We start from the raw sequence: 22,048 nt of genomic DNA on the forward strand, positions 1-22,048 counted from the left end.
CAAAACCATCCATACTCCTTCCCACATGTCGATTTAGGTCTCCTCCTACCACAACAACTTCCTCATCTTTCATGTTTTCCATCAGCTTCTCTATCGCACATCAGCACTTGTCCTTCTCTTCATCGCTCCGACCAACCTGCGGAGCATATCCCGAGAGGACGTTCACCAAGAGCTTTCCAATCATCATTTTCACCATCATTAACCTATCACTCACTCTAGTCACACTCACCACACTGTCTCTAAACTCCTGAGAAAACAGGACACCAACACCATTCACGTCCTCCGGGCACCCTTGCCACACAAACTTGTATTTCTGTCCTTGCCTACCCTTCACCATTCTCACACCACTTCCCTTCCATCTCGTCTCTTGCACACAACATATGTCCACTCTTCTTCTTATCAATACTTCCACCACTTCTGCTGATCTCCTGCCATTGTCCCTACATTCCATGTCCCAAACCTCAGAAACGGATCTCCACTTCGGGCTGTACCCTGCCCATATGTAGTTGTAATTGTCATGGTTCTCTTTTTGAGGCAATGTTTTTATGGCGGGATGCCCTTCCTGACGCCAACCCTCTTAGTCGCCTATTACGACACGCAGGGATACGGTGTACCTATTCTAAACCAGGGTACACACCGGGATGCAAAATTAACGTCAGATGTGAAGTTTTCTCAGGAATGATTGGCCTTTATGCACCCACACCTTCAACATGTCCACCTTCCCTTTCAACACAAAGCTCACAGTGGTGGAGCATGCCCTGAACTGCTCGTCTCACCATAGCCGGGTAATTGCGCAAAGCATCCACTTCATGTCGAATATGGCCCTGCAATTCATCAAGATCACGGGGAGGAGTTACGAACACCTTGTTCTTTAAATGTCCCCAAAGGAAATAATCACATGGTGTGAGGTCAGGTGATCTTGGCGGCCATTCCACTGCATGGTTGAGGGCGATGACTCGGTCTCCAAAGAGTTCCCTCAGTCGATCTCGGACAGCGATAAGACGATGTGCTGGGGCGCCGTCTTGGGCCCACCAGAGATATCTCAAGACACCACGAACCTGTCGCTCAAAGTTCTCCTCCAGCTGCGGTAAAACTTCTTCATTGATCATCTGCAGATACCTGTTACCATTGACATTCCTTTGAAAGAAAAATGGTCCGATCACCTGACCACTTCCACAAAGTCCCAACCAAACAGTCCACTTTTGTCGATTCATGTTGATGTCAAAATTAAATTCCGGGGGTTGTCCTGTCGGTGCATATTCAAGAACATTATGGGTATTTACCTTGCCGTCCATGGCTAAAGCAGCTTCGTCGCCTATAACGAGATACCGCAGGAAATTGACATCTGCTTCGCAAAGTGCTATCATCCATCTGGCAAGTACCAGCCTCCTGGCAAAATCCCCTGGCGTAAGTTGATGCCAGATGTGAATCCGATATGGATGTTGGTGGAGGTCCCGTCTTGTGATTCGGTTGAATGTTGCCGAAGGCAATCCCGTCCCATTTCGTCTTGCGCTGGTATCCCTAGGATGCTCCAAAACTTGCTGCCTTACTGCTGCAATGTTCATTTCCGATCGCCCAGTGCGCCTCCTACCAGAATTCCCCTTGTTGCGGTTGAGGCTCGTGCTATGCTCTTGGTATTTTTCAACATTCGCCCAGATGGTTTTGGCTGCTGGAGGCTCCCGTTCTGGCAAACGGTCCCTGAACGCATCACGAGTTCGCTGCAAACCTCCAGTTTGGTGAAAGGTTGTAACCACGAAGGTCCGCTGTTCAGTCGTAAGTTGAACCATCTTTTCAATGACTCAGACTGTCTTTAAACCCATACACTGTAGGCCCATCTTAAATACCCATCTTAAACAAAGGATGACGCAACCGAACGATTACCAGATCAGCTTAACAATTTTACATAATCAACTTGGCAGTCGACAAGTAATGCGTCCATTTAAAACTGTCTTGTACCGATTAGCCAAACTTGTAAAAATGTGATTTGAACTTGTTATTTTCAATGAACATGTACTCGGTCATGTGTGACAGCAATGAAGCATGAAAGGCATCAATGGAAAGCTGAGGATCTCCTCATAATTGCTAAGCCACATGTAAATTGTCAAACTAAATAACCTTTGCATATTAACCCCTTGAATTCGGATTACCTTTTTTTGATATGCCATGTATATATAATATATATACATATTAATATTGTCGTGTTCACCTCTGGGATTAACACCCTTGGGTGACGGATGACCAATCAAGCTTTAACTCTGAGGCATACCCAAACTATGGCGGTGTTATCCTTCAGGGTGTAGGGTGACAATGCTTACCTGCATGGGTTTCATTTGGCGTCCTCGATCCCACAACAATTAAACAAGACGGACAAGAGATTAATATTTAACAAACAATGGGTTTACTAAAAATAAATGCCAGTGAACAAGAAATGTGTGGTACTAAAATTCCTTATTGGCGTGCCCCAATACGGACTCGTAAAACAGACATAGGGATAAATAAATGAAAGTAATAAATGTGTGCCGTGTTTGTTTGTACTCAGCCTTCAGCGGTCCTCGAACCCTGTCGGCCCTCGAATGGGTCGCTGAGTCAGTGCACGGGAAAACACGTTGGCGCCAAGTCCGTTCCACCGCCAGCCGCCGACGTGAAGTACTCAGGCCCTCGCCCCTTTCTCATCCCACGCTCCACAAAGCACCGAGGCACACGGCATGGCACACATCTGTCACAAAGCCAGCACCACTGGGATCGAAGGAAAGGATACGTCCGTCCCTCCACGCAGCCAGGAACAGAGCGAGCGAGCAAATGCCACCGCCAAAAGAGAGACAAACTGTGACCGCCCACGATGAATGTCTGACCCAAGAGTCAGAGTGCTCGAGCTGTGACTGCTTGTGACCACATCCACGAACCAAGAGAGAGAAAATGGTGGTCCTCAGCCTTTTTGTCCCTGGTGCTCGAACATCATATGATAACGTCTGCGCGCTCCAATCAAAGTCCCATCACATCAGTCCATCGCCCCGATAAATCATTCTTCGGGGCGTGGCCTCACGGCCTCTCTTGTCGGCCCTTGTAATGACTCGGCTGGTAGTGTCAGTGGTAGTGTTCGAATGTCCGCATCCGGTCACTTTATTGAGTGTATTTAGTCTAGGTGCGGAATGCATGGCTGGTGTTGCATATGTCATAAGGAACAAAGGGAAAACCACAGAGGCAATTTACATACAGGGAATTATTCCGTATACCCTAACTAATTAGTATAGCTCCACCCCTCACATGGAGATGAATATACACTCACGTCGAACACACGGAGCTGACGTATTTACATGAAGGTGGCTTACACGACATTCGGAGCATGGTAAACTATACACTTCTACCTGGACTAAGGTATTCCATTGCCTACCCCCGATTAACGTAACAATATGTATAATTATATATTATATAATATATATAATTAAAATTTAAAATACTATCTATATATATATATATTATATTATATATTTTTAAAATGTATAAAAGAAATAATAAATAAATAATAATAAATAAATAATAACAATAAAATAATAATATATAAAACAAATAATATATAATTGAATATATATAATAAAGATGGTTTACTATACAAATTAGGCGATTTCAGAAGTAGGCTAAATTTACTGATTACTTCATTTCAAACAGGTACACTGAACATAATTTGACCAACTTAGTGATAATAATTCATTTTAAAATCGCTCCATATCCTCTCTCTCTCTCTCTCTCTCTCTCTAAAAGGCCTCCAATTCTTCATCGCCAATTCCAACACTTTTCCGTAATGTTTTCCACTGAGTGGCACAAACAGGAACAATTACACTGAATTGTTCCAGTAACCGCTGCAAGGGAAATATTTCAACACGTATTAAAGCAATTACAGGCTCTTTTACGAGCTTTAATGCAGGTTTTCATGGAGATTTGAACTCTGCTAACGTTTGTACTAAAGTTTCATGCGATGCCTTGGCTTTTTCACATGTGCAGTTTTGGAGCCATTAGTGGGAATGCAGCAATTACTCTGCTTGACGTCGCTATTCATTTAATAAGAATGTAGTATGGTGCGACCCCTCCGCACGCACCCCTGATCCTCACTCCGACCAGCAACTTGATTCTTTCCTCGTACAGCATGATCCTTTTGAATCGACTGAATATCTTATCGAATTATGTTGTTGACCAGATTCAGTGGCGTTGTGGTTAGAGCATCTGCATGGAGTCTGGGCAGTTGTTGGTTTGATTCAGATTTTGGCCGAGCCGTACCAAAGACTTCAAAAATGGCAGGTGCTGCTCCCTTGCTCGAAGCTCAGCATTTCAGGGATAGAGTACGTCCCCATGTGTTGGTAACCTATTGGGAGATTTCTCCCAGAAAGTGCCCTGCTGATTGCGGAGAGAAAGGTTCTCCCACTGGATGAGGCCGCTGCACACCCAGTGTGTTCTGCGAAGTAACTTCCCCCAAAGTCGATGTCCGTGTTTGTTTGATGTCAAGTCTGCAATTTGTCTGCTGTGTGTGTGGCAGCTCTTCCATGAATCTTAGAAGCTATCGAAAATTAACTAATCAAATATTACTTTAAATGCACAATCTTCAACGAAAAAAATCCGGCCTATGTGTGCAGATCCTTGGAAAGATTCTAAATTCCTCCTCCAATCTACAGGGGCACTGCATCAGTGGAATGCCTGACAGGATGGTGTAGAGGCTGCGCAATTACCTTTGAGCCATCTGGCCTGGGGTTATTCGTGACCTGGGAGTGTTTCAGATCCATCAGATGGACGTTAACCTAGGTGTTCCATCTGTCAGCTTTAGAACGTTAAAATCTCACTATCTTTCATGAAGAGTAAGCGAGTTATCACTGGCACCCTGGATAAATTCAAAAGGTTTCTGCCACCTTTGGTCGAAAATCATATCTGGCCAGCGGGTTCATGGAAGGCTGGGGCCAAAGACTTTCTCTGGCCGACCAAGCAAGAAGATCGGAGTAATTGGGGATGTCAAATAAATAGTAGATGTAACATTCCACTTATCATCTTACTATAATTCACCAAATGTCTGTCTGTCTGTCCGTCTGTTCCCAGGTACCGCAAAAATGGCTGAACCGATCGCAACGAAATTTTGGGTGGGTAATCCTGGGACCCCCTGGAGTAAAATAGGCTATATTGTTTTCCCAATTTTTCCAATTTTTCCAATTTCCCAGTTTTTCCAAACACGATGGTGAAGGAGTTGCGGGTAACGGGGAGGCGAGACACTCCTAGCTGGTTCAAAGCTCGTTTATTCCGACGGACTGAAAAACCGACCGGAACTCATGCATCATTTATATCAAGCCCAACCCTCTTAAGGGGGCGTGGCTCCAACACCAGCACACGCCACGCCCATACCATCAATAGCCCCAGTGGTCCCGTGCCCGTGGATTGTGTCCCAATGGGGTAACCCCCACAATGGAATAATATTTACCGATATGAACAGTGATGTGGCTTTTATTGAAATTCTCCAAATACTGTTTAGATTTTGATGATTTGCGTGTGATATGATTTAACGGATGTTTATATAAATCGTTTAAAATAAAAAAGCCTTCAATTTCTGATATTTTGCCTTTTCATTTGGGCCTTCCAATTGAAGCCCGGGTACCGTTGCTAATTGAGAATAATTTGAGGATCCTTCTGGTTAGACATGAAAGATATGGCCAAAGCAGACCTTTAAAAAAGCCAGATATTTTGTTTGCAATCATGTGGCTATAAAAGCTTCAAGGGCTTTACACTCGACTCGAGACTTTACACGAGCAGTAGTTAAACTTTTGTGACTCCAAACTCTGCTTGACGCTTTGCGCTCAAAAACGAATTCAAACAAGTTACTTCAAGTTTTTTTTATTTTTATTTTTACATGGCCTAAGGCTCATGGAGGAACTGCAATGCATCTCATGCGCACTCATGCAGACAAATATATGAGACAATACTGCACTTGACTTTAGACAAACATATCCGCCGGAAATGACGTGACATCTTGGGGGAAGTGACGTAAGTTACCCAGGCACTGTGGTTATTGGTGGTGCCACCTTTGTGACATCACTTTTCTCCCCGAAGTTAAGGAGAGATTTCGCTCTTCCCATCGCATTACAACTACCGGGTTCATCCTTGCTTGCTATTGTCGTGTGACTAGCCTGTGTGGTGAACACCACAGGGTGACACGGAGGACCAAACGAGCTCAACACTCCAAGGCGTTCCGTCTAAATATAGCGGGGAATACGTGTGGGGTGGGGAGGGGTGAGGGGGGGGGGCGAAGAGCCGAAGAGCTTACCTTCACGAGTCTACCTGACGTCCTCGACCCTGCAATAAATCAACTCAAACCGACACGGAATTCAAATGTACAAAAATACCGGATTTATTAAAGAAAATGCCATTAACAAAGAAAACACGATAAAACTATATTCCTAATTGGAGCACTCCCACCCAGACCCGAATACAGACAAAGGATAAAACAACTGGAAAATAAATAGGTGTGATTTGTTGGCACTTTTCTCTAATCGGCTCTTTAATCTCCTCAGGAATCGTCAGGCCCCGAGCGCGCAATCCAGACGTGGCAAAATACGCTCGTTGGCGCAAAGTAGGCCTCCCGCGCAGCCCGCTCACTCCTGGCTCCGTGCACGAAACAAACGGCTTTGGCGTGCAGCTCGCTCTTCCAGCCGCGTTTGTCTTCACGATCTCTGCACGGGAAACCGCAGTTCTCGGTCCGCAGCTCTTCCTCCTCACGGCCACTATCAAGATGTCGAACACGACTGTTCACCACCAGATAAAAACGAGAAGGGCCAAGAGGACGTCGATGCTGAGAGAGATAAAATGTCGATGCTGAGAGAGACAAAATGTCGATGCTGAGAGAGAGCTTTTCGGCAACCGTTCACCAACAAAGTCCGGACCCAAGAGATAAAATGTCCGCCGCACCACCTATTTTGAATTTGAAGCTCTGACGTCATCTCACGATGTCTCCGTGTCCGCTCCTATCAGCGAGTCTCATCTTACCAGTCCTTGTGCCAATCAAATCCCGGACCAATAACTGCTCTTCTAGGCGTGGCCTCACGAACCTGCCTATGCCTGTCTGCTCACCAAGTCGGTGTTATCAGTGGTAGTGCTTGATGCCTGGTTTCCGGTTGGTTTTTAATTAGTGTGGTTAATGGCCGATTTCTTACTAGATGTCTGAAGTGCAGTGTCATAAGGAACACAGGAAGAAATTACAGAGGAAATTACATCAAGGGGATTAATTTACCCATAATCCCTCACAAATTAACAAACCCCACCCCTCTCATGGGGACGAAGATACACTTACACGACATCCAGTCTACACAAATTTCCTACTTATGATACTTGGAGGGTTCTTTTTCTTCACGACAGTCGTAGCACACTACCTATGCATTCTACCTGGTTCTAAGGTAATCATTGTCTACCTCCTATAAACGTGTATATATATATATATATACATATACACATATACACTACATGGCCAAAAGTATGTGGACACCCGAACATCACGCCCGTATGTCCTCGTCAAACATCCCAAATCAAAATCATGGGCATTAATATGGAGTTGGTCCCCCTTTTGCTGCTGTAACAGCCTCCACTCTTCTGGGAAGGCTTTCCACTAGAAATAAATGGTTCTTAACCTTTTTAAGTGCCCGTACCCCTTGAGTTTTCATAATATTTTCCCGTACCCCCTGTCAAAAATGACTTAAAACTACAATAATAAATGAATAAATTTCTTTATTTTGTTTCCTTTTGAATAAATACATTTCTTTATTTATTTTCACATTAAAAAAAACACATTTATGGAAACAATAATCATAATGCATTGTGTTTGCTGAAAAGTCACTTTGTTGAAGTAGATTACAGTACAATAATAACTTTTGTAGAAAAACATACTACACAGTACACACAGACACATTTATAGTGGCTCTTTTGTTGTTGTTTTTCATCAATGATGATGCTGAAACGAGGTTCTTTCTTTGAAATAGCCACACGCATGTCGTCACATGCATCCAAACGGCCCCTGGCCTTTGTTTTGATGTGTAGGAGTGTTGAAAAACCCGTCTCGCACAAATAGGTGGTCGCAAATAGCTTGAGGATCTCCAGAGCTCTCTCTGCTAACTGTGGGAACGTTTTGAGTTGTGCACACAAGAAGATGTCGAGCTGCATTGATGCAAACTCCATTCGGATTTTTTAATTGGCCTTCAGCTCAACAAGATCATCTTTCATTATATCACTATCATCCATGGAATCCAGGTTGAAAAGAAATGGATCCCGTATCCATCTCTGTGCGATAGAAACCTCTCCATGGTGAAAGGTGAACCTAAAGTCCTAAATTATTATTTTTAAGAACCCAAACCCTTGCAATTTTTTAAACAAAAACATTTTAACCCTTCTTTTTTTCTTTAAATACTGTTATACCCTTATTTTTTAATTGAAATTTATTTTGGGGTGGCGTGCCTCATACCCCCAGCTTTGAGGTTTCATACCCCCAGGGGTTACAGGTACCCCTGGGTAAGAACCTATGCACTAGATGGTGGAACATTGCTGCGGGGATTTGCTTCCATTCAGCCACAAGAGCATTAGTGAGGTCCGGCACTGATGTTGGACAATTAGGCCTGGCCTGCAGTCGGCATTCCAATTCATCCCAAAGGTGTTCGATGGGGTTGAAGTCAGGGCTCTGTGCAGGCTAGTCAAGGTCTTCCACACCGATCTCGACAAACCATTTCTGTATCTTTGTGCACGACCTCTTTGTGCATGGGTGCATTGCCATGCTGAAACAGGAAAGGCCTTTACGAAAATGTTGCCACAAACTGCTGTAGCGTTAAGATTTCCCTTCGCTCGAACTAAGGGGCCAAGTCCGAATCATGAAAAACAGCGCCAGACCATTATTCCTCCTCCATCAAACTTTACAGTTGGCACTATGCATTCGTGCAGGTAGCGTTCTCATGGCATCCGCCAAACCCAGATTTGTCTGTTGGACTGCCAGATGGTGAAGTGTGATTCATCACTCCAGAGAATGCGTTTCCACTGCCCCAGAGTCCAATGGCGGCAAACTTTATACCACTCCTGCTGACACTTGGCATTGCGCATGGCGATCTTAGGATTGTGTGTGGCTGCTTGGCCATGGAAACCCATTTCATGAACACCCGACGAACAATTGTTGTGCTGACGTTGCTTCCAGAGGCAGTTTGGAACTCGGTGGTGAGTGTTGCAACTGAGGACAGATGATTTTTACGTGCTATGCGCTTCATCGCTCGGCGGTCCCGTTCTGTGAGCTTGTGTGGCCTACTACTTCGCGGCTGAGCTGTTGTTGCTCCTAGACATTTCCACTTCACAATAACAGCACTCACAGTTGACCGGGCAGCTCTAGCAGGGCAGAAATTTGACGAACTGACTTGTTGGAAAGGTGGAATCCTATGACTGTGCCACGATGAAAGTCACTGAGCTCTTCAGTATGGCCCATTCTACTGCCAGTGTTTGTCTTTGGAGATTGCATGGCTGTGTGCTTGATTATATATACCTGTCAGCAATGGGTGTGGCTGAAACAGCCGAATCCACTAATTTGAAGGGTTGTCTGCATACTTTTGGCCATGTAGTGAATATACAGTCACGTGAAAAAGTAAGTACACCCCATGTAAAGTTTTGACTTTTTCAACATATTTCAACATACAGCTATTTGATCTTCATTTCAACAATATTGATAGATAAAGGTGATATAATATAACAAATATCATGAAACATTTACATTTTGTAGTCCATTGTATAATTTAAATAAACATAAATGCAAATGTCGCATGTGGAGAAAGTAAGTACACCCTTGGCTCTAATAGGTGGTATTGCCCCCTTTGGGAGAAACAACCTCAAGTCGGCGTTTCTTATAACTGTCTACCAGTCTCTGACATCGACTGGGAGAAATTTTTGCCCACTCCTCCATGCAGAATTCATTCAGCTGTGCGATGTTTGAGGGGGTTCTTGCATGCACAGCTCGTTTCAAATACAACATCTCGATGGGATTTAGATCCGGGCTTTGACTTGGCCTTTCCAGAACCCTCTATTTCTTTCTTTTCAGCCATTCCTTGGTGGATTTACTGGTATGTTTACGGTCATTGTCATGTTGCAAGGTCCACCTTCGGTTAAGCTTCAACTTTCCAACAGATGGCCTCAAATTATCCTCAAGCACCCTCTGGTACAATGAAGAATTCATAGTGGATTCTATGATGGTGAGCTGCCCAGGCCCTGATGCAGCAAAGCTGCCCCAAACCAGAATATTTCCACCACCATGCTTTACAGTTGGTATCAGGTTCATGTGGTCAAATGCTGTCTTTGGTTTTCGCCAAACATGTCTTCTGGTGCTGTGACCAAATAGCTCTACCTTTGACTCATCTGTCCAGAGCAACTTGTTCCAGAAGTGTTGGTCTTTGCTGAGGTGTTCATTGGCAAACTTTAGTCTTGCCCTGTTGTTCTTTCTGGACAGCAAAGGTTTCCTCCTGGCACACCTCCCATGTAGATCAAATTTGTGCAGCCTCTTTCTAATGGCAGACTCATGCACTTTGATATCAACAGTGGCAAGAGCTACCTGTAGGTCCCGTGATGACATTCTGGGGTTCTTAGAGACTTCTTTCAGCATCTTCTGGTCTGCTCTCGGGCTGAACTTGCTGGGGCGGCCTGGCCTGAACAAGTTGGCAGTTGTTTAGAATCTTCTCCACGTGTAGATGATCTTCCGGACAGTCGATTGATTGATTTCAAATTGTTTGGAGATCTTTTAAATTCCCTTCCCAGACTCGTAGGCATCTATAACCTTCTTTCTGAAGGCCTCAGAGAGCTTTTTTGATCTAGGCATGGTGACGCCGCACACTACAACAACAAAGAGCAAACCAAACTAAATGTCTGAGGTTTAAATAAGACAGGTTCCTCCAAAATCTTCTCTAACCATGTTCTAATCATTTGCACCTGAGCTGGTGCACCTGAGTCTAATTTTAGGTATTTGAAGTAGTGATAAATGTAGGGGTGTACTTACTTTCTCCACATGCGAAATTTGCATTTATGTTTATTTAAATTATACACTGGACTACAAAATGTAAATGTTTCATGATATTTGTTATATTATATCACCTTTATCTATCAATATTGTTGAAATGAAGATCAAATAGCTGTATGTTGAAATATGTTGAAAAAGACTAAACTTTACATGGGGTGTACTTACTTTTTCACGTGACTGTATACACAGAGTCAAGTTGAAGTATTCCATTGTTAAAGGCTTTGGTGTGACTCGGCCGGGGTTCCAACCTCCCAGAGCGGACGCTCCAACGATTATGCCATAAATTAAGTGAACATATTATCGGAAGTGAAGATGACCATCATTTTGGCCTAAATGACCTCTTCATGCAATTGTGCTTCGTTAAGTTCTCTGACTTTACATATCTCAAAACGCAATGGTCTTTAAACAATGTGTCTTTTCTGATTTTTTATATTTTTTTTTGAAGGAGTGAAGGAATAATGATGTCGGCCACTCAAATTCAAACGTTTATAAACTTATTTCCTGATCTTCCACACTTAATATGATACTAGCAAGTTGCCCCTGTCGGCACGGGATTCTAAATGGGGTCGGGATGTTGGCGGCAAAAACGCAAATGGCGTCTTCTGTCATCGAGCCGGCAAGCTGGGAACAACAATTCACATTTATTGCCACATCTGATACAATTTAAAAGCTGTAATGGTTGTGAGGTGTTCCATTTGAAACTGTTTGTTCAATATAGTCAGGTTCACTATGTTTTTTCGTTCAAAATCATGGTAGATTAGCAAACCTATACATTTTTGGAAACGTTATTACATGGAAAATCTGAAAATCAATGTTTACATTTGCCAATTCCGACCAATTCGATTCGACCAATTCGACCAATTCGACCAATTCCATTCGACCAATTCGACCATTCGACCAATCGCTTCGATCGACCATTCGACCAATTCGATTTGCCAATCAATTTGACCGACCTTTGCTTGTGTGGAACGGACTGTGAAAACGATGCGGACTATATTGTCGGATACGACACACAGGACAGTGATGAGGAACTCTAAATGGCATATTCTGTAATCGTGTATGTTTGATGCCATTGACTGCCCGTGTATATTTTGTCATTGACTGCCTGTGTAGATGTGAAGTTATACTGACTGCATGTGTATATATGATTTTGCTGACTGCCTGTGTATGTTTGGTGATATGAATTATTGTGACACATTTTGATGTTATTAACTGCCTGTACAAAATGATAACATGTATTTGATTATGCAACTTATCGCGAATATAAAGACAGTATTTTGCAATTCAAAACCTTTGATTCGTGTCTTACCATTCCCCATAGCACTAATTTGATACTTTCATTGGATTCCTTGTCCCTGAAAATATAGGTTTAGTATATTTTAAAAAGTTTTTAGGGTAATTAGAGGCAGAAATAGAACAAAATATGTATTTTATAGTGGCCATTTTGAAAATCCAAAATGGCCGCCATACAGGTATCTCTCCAAATGTAAACATTGATTTTTAGTTTCCTTATGCTATAACCTTTCCAAAAATGTATAGGTTTGCTAATCTACCATGATTTTGAACGAAATATAATTTATTGACATAGTGAACCTGACTAATATATGGAGCTTTTTGTTGCCTAGGGATTTTGATATATGTAGCATTTTTTTCGATATATGTAGTTTGTTCGATATATATATAGTGCTCACGTGCCATAAAAAGTTGTATTGGGGTGGTGTCAAAGCCAGTGGCCAATTGCAAATTAATAGTCGGGTATTACAGTTGAACATATCCATACCTTGCAACAAAGATTTGATCGTTTCAACCCATTCATTGGCTGCCTCTGTGGAGGATGCTGCAAACTGCAAAACACATGCCAAAATAAATAAATAAATAAATAAAACCACAAAGGTAAGTAAGAATGTTTGTGTTGGATTAGTTATTGAAGTAAACATAATGTATGCCAATTCAAGTGAAGGGGATGCACATTTGATTGAAACAGTTGAGTGAAGGTGTGTTATGTGATTCAATGTGTGCTGTCATCATGCTATCTCAAGCAAATCTTTGTTGTTTGGTGACCTGGAGAACATCACAGTCTGATCCAACACATGGAACATGACCTTTAACCGTGATAAGTATTTTGTCCTTCATCTGTGTCTGGAAAAATCACCTTAAAAATTCTTACCTCTGTTTAAGTGCTGGTACAGCAACTGAAACTCTCCGGCGCCACTCAGCAAATACAATCTGCCTTTATCAGAATAAAAATCCAAGCTGGTTCACAAAGGCCACACAGACATTCTCAAACCAACTGAGTCTTTCTTTGGCAAGCCAATTATGCAGCTCGCTGAAGATCAATTCAATGCCCACGTGGTCAGGGCCTCTGCAGCTCAATGAGCACCCTTTCAAGGTTGGAGGGTAAAGCCACAAATATCAAAAGGTGGCTGTTATGAGGCCAAAGAAGAGAGAGGGCTGATTTTCTCTCGCTATGTAGAGGTTGCTGGAGGCCATTTTATACAAGATGAAATTTCTGGAATGAGCAGGTCATTTTTGTCTTTCACCCTTTGTTGTTTTCCTCCATCTTTGTTCCAGCTGTTGCATTCCGTGTTCACCTCAATTCTAAAATATCTACTCACCTCCATTTTATTGTTCTGCTTTTCTTTTTTTTCATCGCTTGTCGAATCACCTTATTTCTCGAAGGTTTATTGTCCCCCGTCGCACCGCGGAGCGAAAGGGGGACTATGGTTTTCCCCTCCGTCCATGTGTGCGTGCGTCTGTGCGTGCGTCCATGCGTGCGTAAGCGAAGGACCGAATTCTAATTTGGGGTGTGGGTGCAACCCACGTCAAAATCCAAGATGGCCGCCGCCATGTATGTCTGACGCCATGTATGTCTGAACCTTGTGAGCGTAATATCTTGAAAAATAAGCGAAGTACCAACTTCTAATCTGGTGTGTGGGTGTATCTTGGCATAAGGAAGAACGCTATTGAAAATTGGGTCGCCACGTCAAAATCCAAGATGGCCGCCACCATATATATGTCTGAACCTTGTGAGCGAAATATCTTGAAAAATAAACGAACTACTAACTTCTAATCTGGTGTGTGGGTGTGTCTACGCATAAGGGAGAAGGCTATTGAAAATTGGGTCGCCACGTCAAAATCCAAGATGGCCGCCTCGCGTCTTCCACTTTGTCAACTCACATCACTTCAACGACGGGGGACCTAGGCGTAACGCTTGTTATTATTCAAACAAGGAGGGAAATGTATTTTTCTGAGAAGTTTTTGAATGCCCCATGTAAATACATGTAATTTTAGAATGGACTAATATTGAACCAAAAGGCAATTTTAGCATATACTAATTTATGTCTGTAATTATATGTGACAAGTTGGGTCACCTGATCAAGATCGGGTTATTTAGCATTTAGCAAAACATCAAGAGTATTGACGGTTGGAGCTGCAGAAAAGAAAAGAAAAAACCTGGGAGTGCAACACGGCATTGATGGTCCAAATGGCCTCTTTTGATTGTTTGAGGTCCTATACCGATATGATCGTTCAATGAATACTTACACTCACTGTAGTTGCATAGAGACTGTGGAACCTTTTGTACATTAATTTCCATTCTGCATATGGAGACTAAATAATGAAATGCAATTGGAACAATTCCCAACCAATAATTCACCTCCGAACACGACATGAAATTGGAGATGTACAAGCCAAGCTCTGCCTCTCTGGCTTTTCTGCCCCATTGATTTGATGAAAAATTGCATTTTTTAAAATGTGATGTTGATCTAGTGTGTGTTACAATAATGTGGTGGAGCAAATTTTGGGACAATTGGCCCAATGGTATGGAATTAGCTAAAAAAAAATCAAAGAAAAGGCTTCACACAGAGACAATTTGCTCTTGGACAAGGATGTGTTGAAAAGTAATGCCTCTTATTCCTTTTCTCAAAACAGTTAAAGATGTTCGAATGAAACAGACAGATACTAACATCAATTTTTATTCTACTGTGGTTCATATTTATTTCTCATAATCATCGCTATTGTGGCCCACACATTTCCACCAACGTTCAAGTAGTTTTGTGATGCTGTCATGCTAGAACGTTGCGTTCTGCTGACTTAACTGGCTCGACACGGCTGCCTTGGCATCATCGTCGCATTTTCATCCACGAAGATGTTCCTTAAATTTGGGAAGAGATGAAAATCTGACGGAGCCAAGTCGGGGTTGGTGATCATTTGTGGCGGTACTCCACCGACCATCATCTCTTACTCTCAGGATCGGAATGGTGTGCCCATCCCTCCTCATCCATTCATCTGAAGTCATCGTATCTCCAGTCAGTCATCCCACCTCTCATCTTCAGCACATCAGATTATTGACAACGTTGTGGGAGCTGTGCTCGCACGATAAAATCGGACAAAATGGACGACGCCAGGAATTAGGTTTCTCTGAGCTATTTATTCCCAGCTCACTCAAACGAACTCCAAAGCACTGAATCAGCCCATCGAACGGGCGGCAATATATATCAGAAACTCAACACACAAAAGCCACGCCTCTCAGGCGGGGCGTGGTATGCAAATAGATAAGCCACGCCTCTCAACGGGGCGTGGTATGCAAGGCAAGCGTTCGCCCGGAAAAGGCAAGTCTCAACACGCCCGGGTGAGTCAGGACACGTGACCGCTCGCCGGTTGCGTCATCGGCCGGTGCAGGGTAATTGTGTCATGCTACCGGTAACCGCTACACGCGCCCCCCCCCCCAGAATTAACATGCACCGGGAGAGTCAGTTTGAGGGGGGTCTTGATGACCCGGCCGAAACGACCCATGACTATTCGTGTGGGTGTGGTAGGTGGCGGGGCGGTGGATGGTCGGGCGGGGGGCCTGGTTGATGGGGGATGGCCCCGACGTGGAGGAAGGGCCAACCGTGGAGGTTGGTCGAGGTCCAAATGGGCCGGCTTGAGGCGGTCCACATAGATGCGGTCCGCCTTGCCGCCGATGTCGATGGTGAATGACTTGTCGTCCCTCTTCAGGACCCGGAAAGGTCCATCGTACGGCGGCCGGAGCGGTCTCCGGTGTGCGTCGTGCCGGATAAAAACGTACTCCACAGTGCGAAGTGCTGGGGGGACGTGGGGTTGGGGGCAGCCATGGTGGGACGTGGGCACGGGGGCAAATCTCCTGGCGGCGTCCTGGAGGACCGAGCGTTGGCGAGCCGCGGACCAGGGGCCCTGTGGCGTCAGGGATGAATTCGCCCGGCATGCGCAGTGGCTGGCCTTAGACCAGCTCGGCGGTGGAAGCCTGGAGGTCCTCTTTAGGGGCCGTTCAGAGGCCCAATAGGACCCACGGGAGCCTGTCGACCCAACCGTCATCCTGGAGCCTGGCCCTGAGAGCGGCCTTCATCGAGCGGTGGAACCGCTCGCACAAGCCGTTGGCTTGGGGGTGGTAGGCCGTGGTGCGGTGAAGCTTGACCCCCAAGGCCTGGGCGACTGCGCCCCAAAGCTCGGAGGTGAATTGCGGGCCTCTATCGGAGGAGATGTCCGAGGGGGCGCCAAAACGGGCAATCCAGGTGCCAATGAAGGCCTGTGCCACGTCGGCGGATGTTGTTGATGCCAGCGGGACAGCCTCCGGCCACCTGGTGGTCCTGTCCACCATTGTGAGGAGGTGGGTGAAGGCCCGCGAGGAGGGAAGGGGTCCCACCAGGTCCACATTGACGTGGTCGAAGCACCGTGCGGGCACGTCGAATGGTGCCAACGGGGCCTGGGTGTGCCGGTGGACCTTCGCGCGCTGGCAGGCGACACAGGCATTGGCCCAGTCGCGGACGTCTTTACGGAGCCCGTGCCAGACAAATTTCGCTGCCACGAGCTTCTGTGATGCTTTCCGGCCCGGGTGGGAAATGCCGTGGAGGGCGTCAAAAATGTGCCGCCGCCATCCGGTGGGCACGATGGGGCGAGGTTGGCCCAGGGAGACGTCGCACAGGAGAACTGTGCCTGTGTCCTCGAAGGGGACGTCGGCCAACCGCAGGCCTGTGTCCACTGTCTGGAGGGCTTGCACCGTGGGGTCGGCGGTCTGGTCGGCCGCCATGCGGGCAAAGTCCACACCCAGGTGGATGGCGTTTGCGCCGGACTGGGAGAGGCAATCGGCCACAGCGTTGTCCTTGCCCACGACGTGCCGGATGTCCGTCGTAAATTCGGACACGGCGGAGAGGTGGCGATGCTGGCAGGCCGACCACAGCTCCGTAACCTTTGCCATGGCGAAGACCAGGAGTTTGTGGTCCACAAACGCCATGAACGGGCGGCCCTCCAAAAGATGGCGGAAGTGGCGAACAGCCAGGTAAAGGCCGAGGAGCTCGCGGTCAAAAGCGCTATACTTGTGCTCGTTAGGGCGAAGCTGCCGGCTGAAGAAGGCCAGCGGTTGCCAAGCTCCGTTCACCCACTGTTCATGCACGGCGCCCACCGCGTAGTCGGAAGCGTCCGTGGTGAGGGCGATGGGTGCGTCGAGCGCTGGGTGCGCCAGCATGGTCGCGTTGGCAAGGGCCAGCTTAGTGCCCGTGAACGCCGCGTCCATCTCTGTGGTCCAGGCGACGACGTGCTTGGCCGGCTTGCCCCGGAGGGCTTCGTTCAGGGGGCGCATGAGTTGGGCGGCGCGAGGCACGAACCGGTGGTAGAAATTTACCATCCCCAAAAATTCCTGTAGGGCCTTGATGGAGCGAGGGCGCGGGAAACTTGTGACTGCCTCCACCTTGGTAGGCAGCGGGACGGCCCCGCGCTTCGTGATGCGGTGCCCCAGGAAGTCGGCGGCCGTTACGCCAAACTGGCATTTCGCCGGGTTGATGATGAGGCCGTGCTGGCCGAGTCGCTCAAAAAGCATGCGCAGGTGGATGAGGTGCTCCGCCTGGGAAGTGCTGGCGATGAGAATGTCATCCAGGTAGACGAACAGAAAGGTGAGATCGCGCAGCACACTGTCCATCAGCCGCTGGAAGGCCTGGGCTGCGATCTTAAGGCCGAACGGCATTCAGATGAACTCGAAGAGGCCAAAAGGTGTAATTACAGCCGTCTTCGGAACGTCGGCCGGCCGGACAGATACCTGGTGGTAGCCCCGAATGAGGTCGACCTTGGAGAAGATCACCCACCCCGCCAAACGGGCGGAAAAGTCCTGTATGTGTGGTATCGGGTACCGGTCGGGGGTGGTGGCGTCGTTGAGGCGGCGGTAATCGCCGCATGGTCGCCATCCGCAACCCGGTTTGGGCACGATGTGCAGGGGCGAGGCCCGCGCGCTATTCGAGCGCCGCACAATTCCCAATCGCTCCAGCGTGTCGAATTCCGCCTTCGCTACGGCGAGTTTGGCCGGGTCGAGGCAGCGAGCCCTGGCGTAGACCGGTGGACCTGTGGTCAGGATGTGGTGTTCGGCGCCGTGCTTGACGGCGACGGCCGAAAACGTCAGCTGCGTGAGGGCGGGAAACTCGACAAGTAGGCGGGTGAAATCGTCCATGGCCAGGAGCGCACAGGCTAGCTTGGTCGGAGCGGAGCCGCCCAATGAGCAAGCTGAAGGTCTCCGCGTTGATGAGTCGACGCCGTTTGACGTCGACCAAAAGCCCATGCGTGCAAAGAAAATCTGCACCCAGCAAGGCCATGGGCACGTTCGCCATGATGAAGTCCCACCTGAAGCGCTGGCCCCCGAAGCAGAATGCGACGCTGCGTGAACCGAAGGTGCGGATGGAGGAACCATTTGCGGTGACCAAAGCGGGGCCGCAAAGCACAGCCTGTTTGTCCTCCACCGAGGCGGGTATCATGCTCAGCTGAGCGCCGGTGTCACACAAAAAACGCCGCCCGGACTCCGTGTCCGTGATAAACAGAAGGCTGCCTGAATGGCCGACGCTCATGGCAGGCAGCGAGCGCCGACCTGGTCGTTTCCCGACACGCCGAAAGTGCACGGTGGGCGGCACGTTCTGGCCTTCTGCCCGAACCTGGCGTGGTAATAGCACATGGTCCGCTCTGGTGGAGGCTCCGGCGGTCGCGTCGGGTTCGGTCGACGGGGCGTCGCGGCGGCCGCTGCCGCCAGTGGCGCTGACTCGGCCGGTGGAGGCGCCGGTCGTGGCGCGGGTGTTGCCTCAATTGGCCCAGGGTCCCAGGCGGCCACTCCAACGTGTCGCCTGGCCAAGCAAAATTTATCGGCCTCCTTGGCCAGGGCGCGAGGGTCCGTGATGGGCGAATTAGCCAAAGCTAACCGTACCTGCCTGGGTAGCTGCTGGAGGAACAGCTCGCGGAAGAGGAAGTCCAGGCTGTGGTCACCGAGAAGAGCAAGCATGTGGTCCATGCTTTCGGATGGACAGGCCTCGCCCAGCTCCGGGAAGTCGAGTAGTTGTCGTGTGCGTTCGGTCTCCGTGAGTCCAAACGCACCGAGGAGTAGGTCTTTGAGCGCGCCGTATTTGTCGGCGTCCGGCGGGTGCTGTAGGAAGCTCAGAACCCGGGAAGCGGAGGAGGCATTGAGCGCGGAGACCACGTGGTGGTAGCGCGTCGTGTCCTTCGTAATGTTCCGCAGGGCGAATTGAGAATCCGCTTGAGCAAACCAAATGGCCGCGTGAGATTCCCAAAAGCCCGAGAGCTTCAAAGCTACAGCTGACTCCATCGCCGTGTTCGTAGAAAGGGGTCACCAATTGTGGGAGCTGTGCTCGCACGATAAAATCGGACAAAATTGACGACGCCAGGAATTAGGTTTCTCTGAGCTATTTATTCCCAGCTCACTCAAACGAACTCCAAAGCACTGAATCAGCCCATCGAACGGGCGGCAATATATATCAGAAACTCAACACACAAAAGCCACGCCTCTCAGGTGGGGCGTGGTATGCAAATAGATAAGCCACGCCTCTCAACGGGGCGTGGTATGCAAGGCAAGCGTTCGCCCGGTAAAGGCAAGTCTCAACACGCCCGGGCGAGTCCGGACACGTGACCGCTCGCCGGTTGCGTCATCGGCCGGTGCAGGGTAATTCTGTCATGCTACCGGTAACCGCTACAACGTCGTGCCTGCCTCTGCCATCTTGACTAACGTAGCACTGAGATATCCTGTGTCAGAATCAGGAGACTGTGCACCCAGTGGTGGGAAGACCTAATGTGCGGATTGCACTTTGCTTCATTTGAATATCTTTAACTGTTTTGGAGAAAAAGAATAGGAGGCATTACTTTTCATTACGCCCTCATATGTACAGATATATAAACAGTATTGTACCTGATCAATGACAAATCCATGTTAATGGGCTATTCTATACAAAGCAGAAATACTGTAACCATTCATCAATCTTACTATAATACACCAAATGTCTGTCCGTCTGTCCGTACATCCGTCTGTTCCCAGGTACCGCAAAAACAGCTGAACCGATCGCAACGATATTTTGGGTGGGTAATCCTGGGACCCCCAGGAGTAAAATAGGCCATATTGTTTTTCCAATTTTCCAGTTTTTCCAAACACGATGGAATAATATTTACCGATATGAACAGTGATGCGGCTTTTATTGAAATTCTACAAATACTGTTTAGATTTTGATGATTTGCGTGTGATATGATTTAACGGATGTTTATATAAATCGTTTAAAATAAAAAAAACCCTTCAATTTCTGATATTTTGCCTTTTCATTTGGGCCTCCCATTTGAAGCCCCGCCAGATAGTATTTTTAAATAGTATTTTGACAATAGTATTTTTAAAACCAGCATTTTTTCGACAAACCGTGTTGGTGATAGCTCGCCTAATCTTTGTGAAAGACACCTTAGGATCTTTAACATCCACCAACTAATGCCGGCAGACGGGACACCCCGTTTAACGTCCATCCGAGGGACACCCATTGGTTAATCATCCTGCCTGTGAAACACCGGGACGACAGTTTTCTTTTTACAGATGAGACGAGATTCAAAACCCAAGCTAGACAGCTAAGAGTCGAGTGTGTGCATACCTCTAGGCCTTCCTGCCAACGCTTGTTCGACATATTTCCCATTCATTAGATAACCCATGGTTAAGGAAAAGATAATATGTATAAATAAAACATTATATGGAAAAGGATCATGATGTTTTTTTTTTTGTGATATGCTGCACTTTTGCAGGAGCTCCATTTCAATGATGGACAATAATAATGATCACAAAGAAAGATTATCAATTATTTGACTCGTAATTTGCTACAATTCTAATAAGTCAATAAGCAATATTATATTGGCATTGCAATGCTCTCCAAGGAAGGTGCGGAAGCTCACTATATGGTTCCATCGCATCGTAATGTACAGCTGAAGGAAGTGGAGCCCTAGGAGGGTTAATTAAAGACAAGGATTATCAATTTCATAGTTGCGAAGGCTCCGCTTTGATATGGTCGTGATAAATCCACCTGTGCTTCATTAGGGGTGCCAGCTGTGACAGAGCGCGTGCCCACTCGTTACCGAGGTAATGCTTGATTGATGCGGGTCCAGGAGAGGCTGGCAGGAAATATAAATTTTCGGGTCTCGTCTTTCGAGTGCCGTCGTGAACAGAGCAGCTGGCGATTCCCGTGCCTGGTGCAGCGGTTCACATCCCGGGAGATGAAACATACGAGCGTTTTCAGCGACAGAGGAAGCCGTGGCAGAAAGGTTTTCATGCGGAGTGTTCGGGTTTAACGGCAATGCTGGCTTTTCATCGCACAAAGCCTCCGCTCCACCCAGGTTCTAAACAGCTTTTGACCACCTTTTGCTTCAAGTCCACCAGCTAGCACAGCCAATCATAAAAGTGGATCGCTGAGCTTCTCTACAGAAAGGAAGTGATAAAATGAGGGGAAATCCCTTTCGTTTACCATCATGTGTAATCACCGGTCATGTATATCATGTCTTTTGCAAAGGGAGGCTGATATCGGTTGAGGACATACACTGTTCCTAGTTTATAGTAATGACGTATTGGCCTCTTTGGAAAACCTTCAATGTCTCTATTGCAGATGACTCCACTCTGTGCTGGAAGGTCCACTCTGTGCTCACACCAATGATGACTGGCAGGCTGCGGCCACTTCCTTGTCAATTGATCTGGAG

The 22,048-nt window shown here is 46.9% G+C and overlaps 1 protein-coding gene across 3 annotated transcripts in view; it reads right to left on the reverse strand.

Annotated features, from left to right (window-relative positions):
- The window catches only part of LOC137434527 (src kinase-associated phosphoprotein 2), a 237,025-nt gene that overhangs the window by 51,250 nt on the left and 163,727 nt on the right, over positions 1 to 22,048 (reverse strand). For all 3 annotated transcript variants that reach the window (XM_068127640.2, XM_078785631.1, XM_078785630.1), the window contains one exon: positions 12,834 to 12,897. In XM_068127640.2, coding sequence (XP_067983741.1) covers positions 12,834 to 12,897 — 64 coding nt within the window. The remainder of the gene's footprint in view (positions 1 to 12,833; positions 12,898 to 22,048) is intronic.

This window comes from Myxine glutinosa, chromosome 10, assembly GCF_964187855.1.
Source record: "Myxine glutinosa chromosome 10, kmMyxGlut1.1, whole genome shotgun sequence".
Lineage (NCBI taxonomy): Eukaryota > Metazoa > Chordata > Myxini > Myxiniformes > Myxinidae > Myxine > Myxine glutinosa.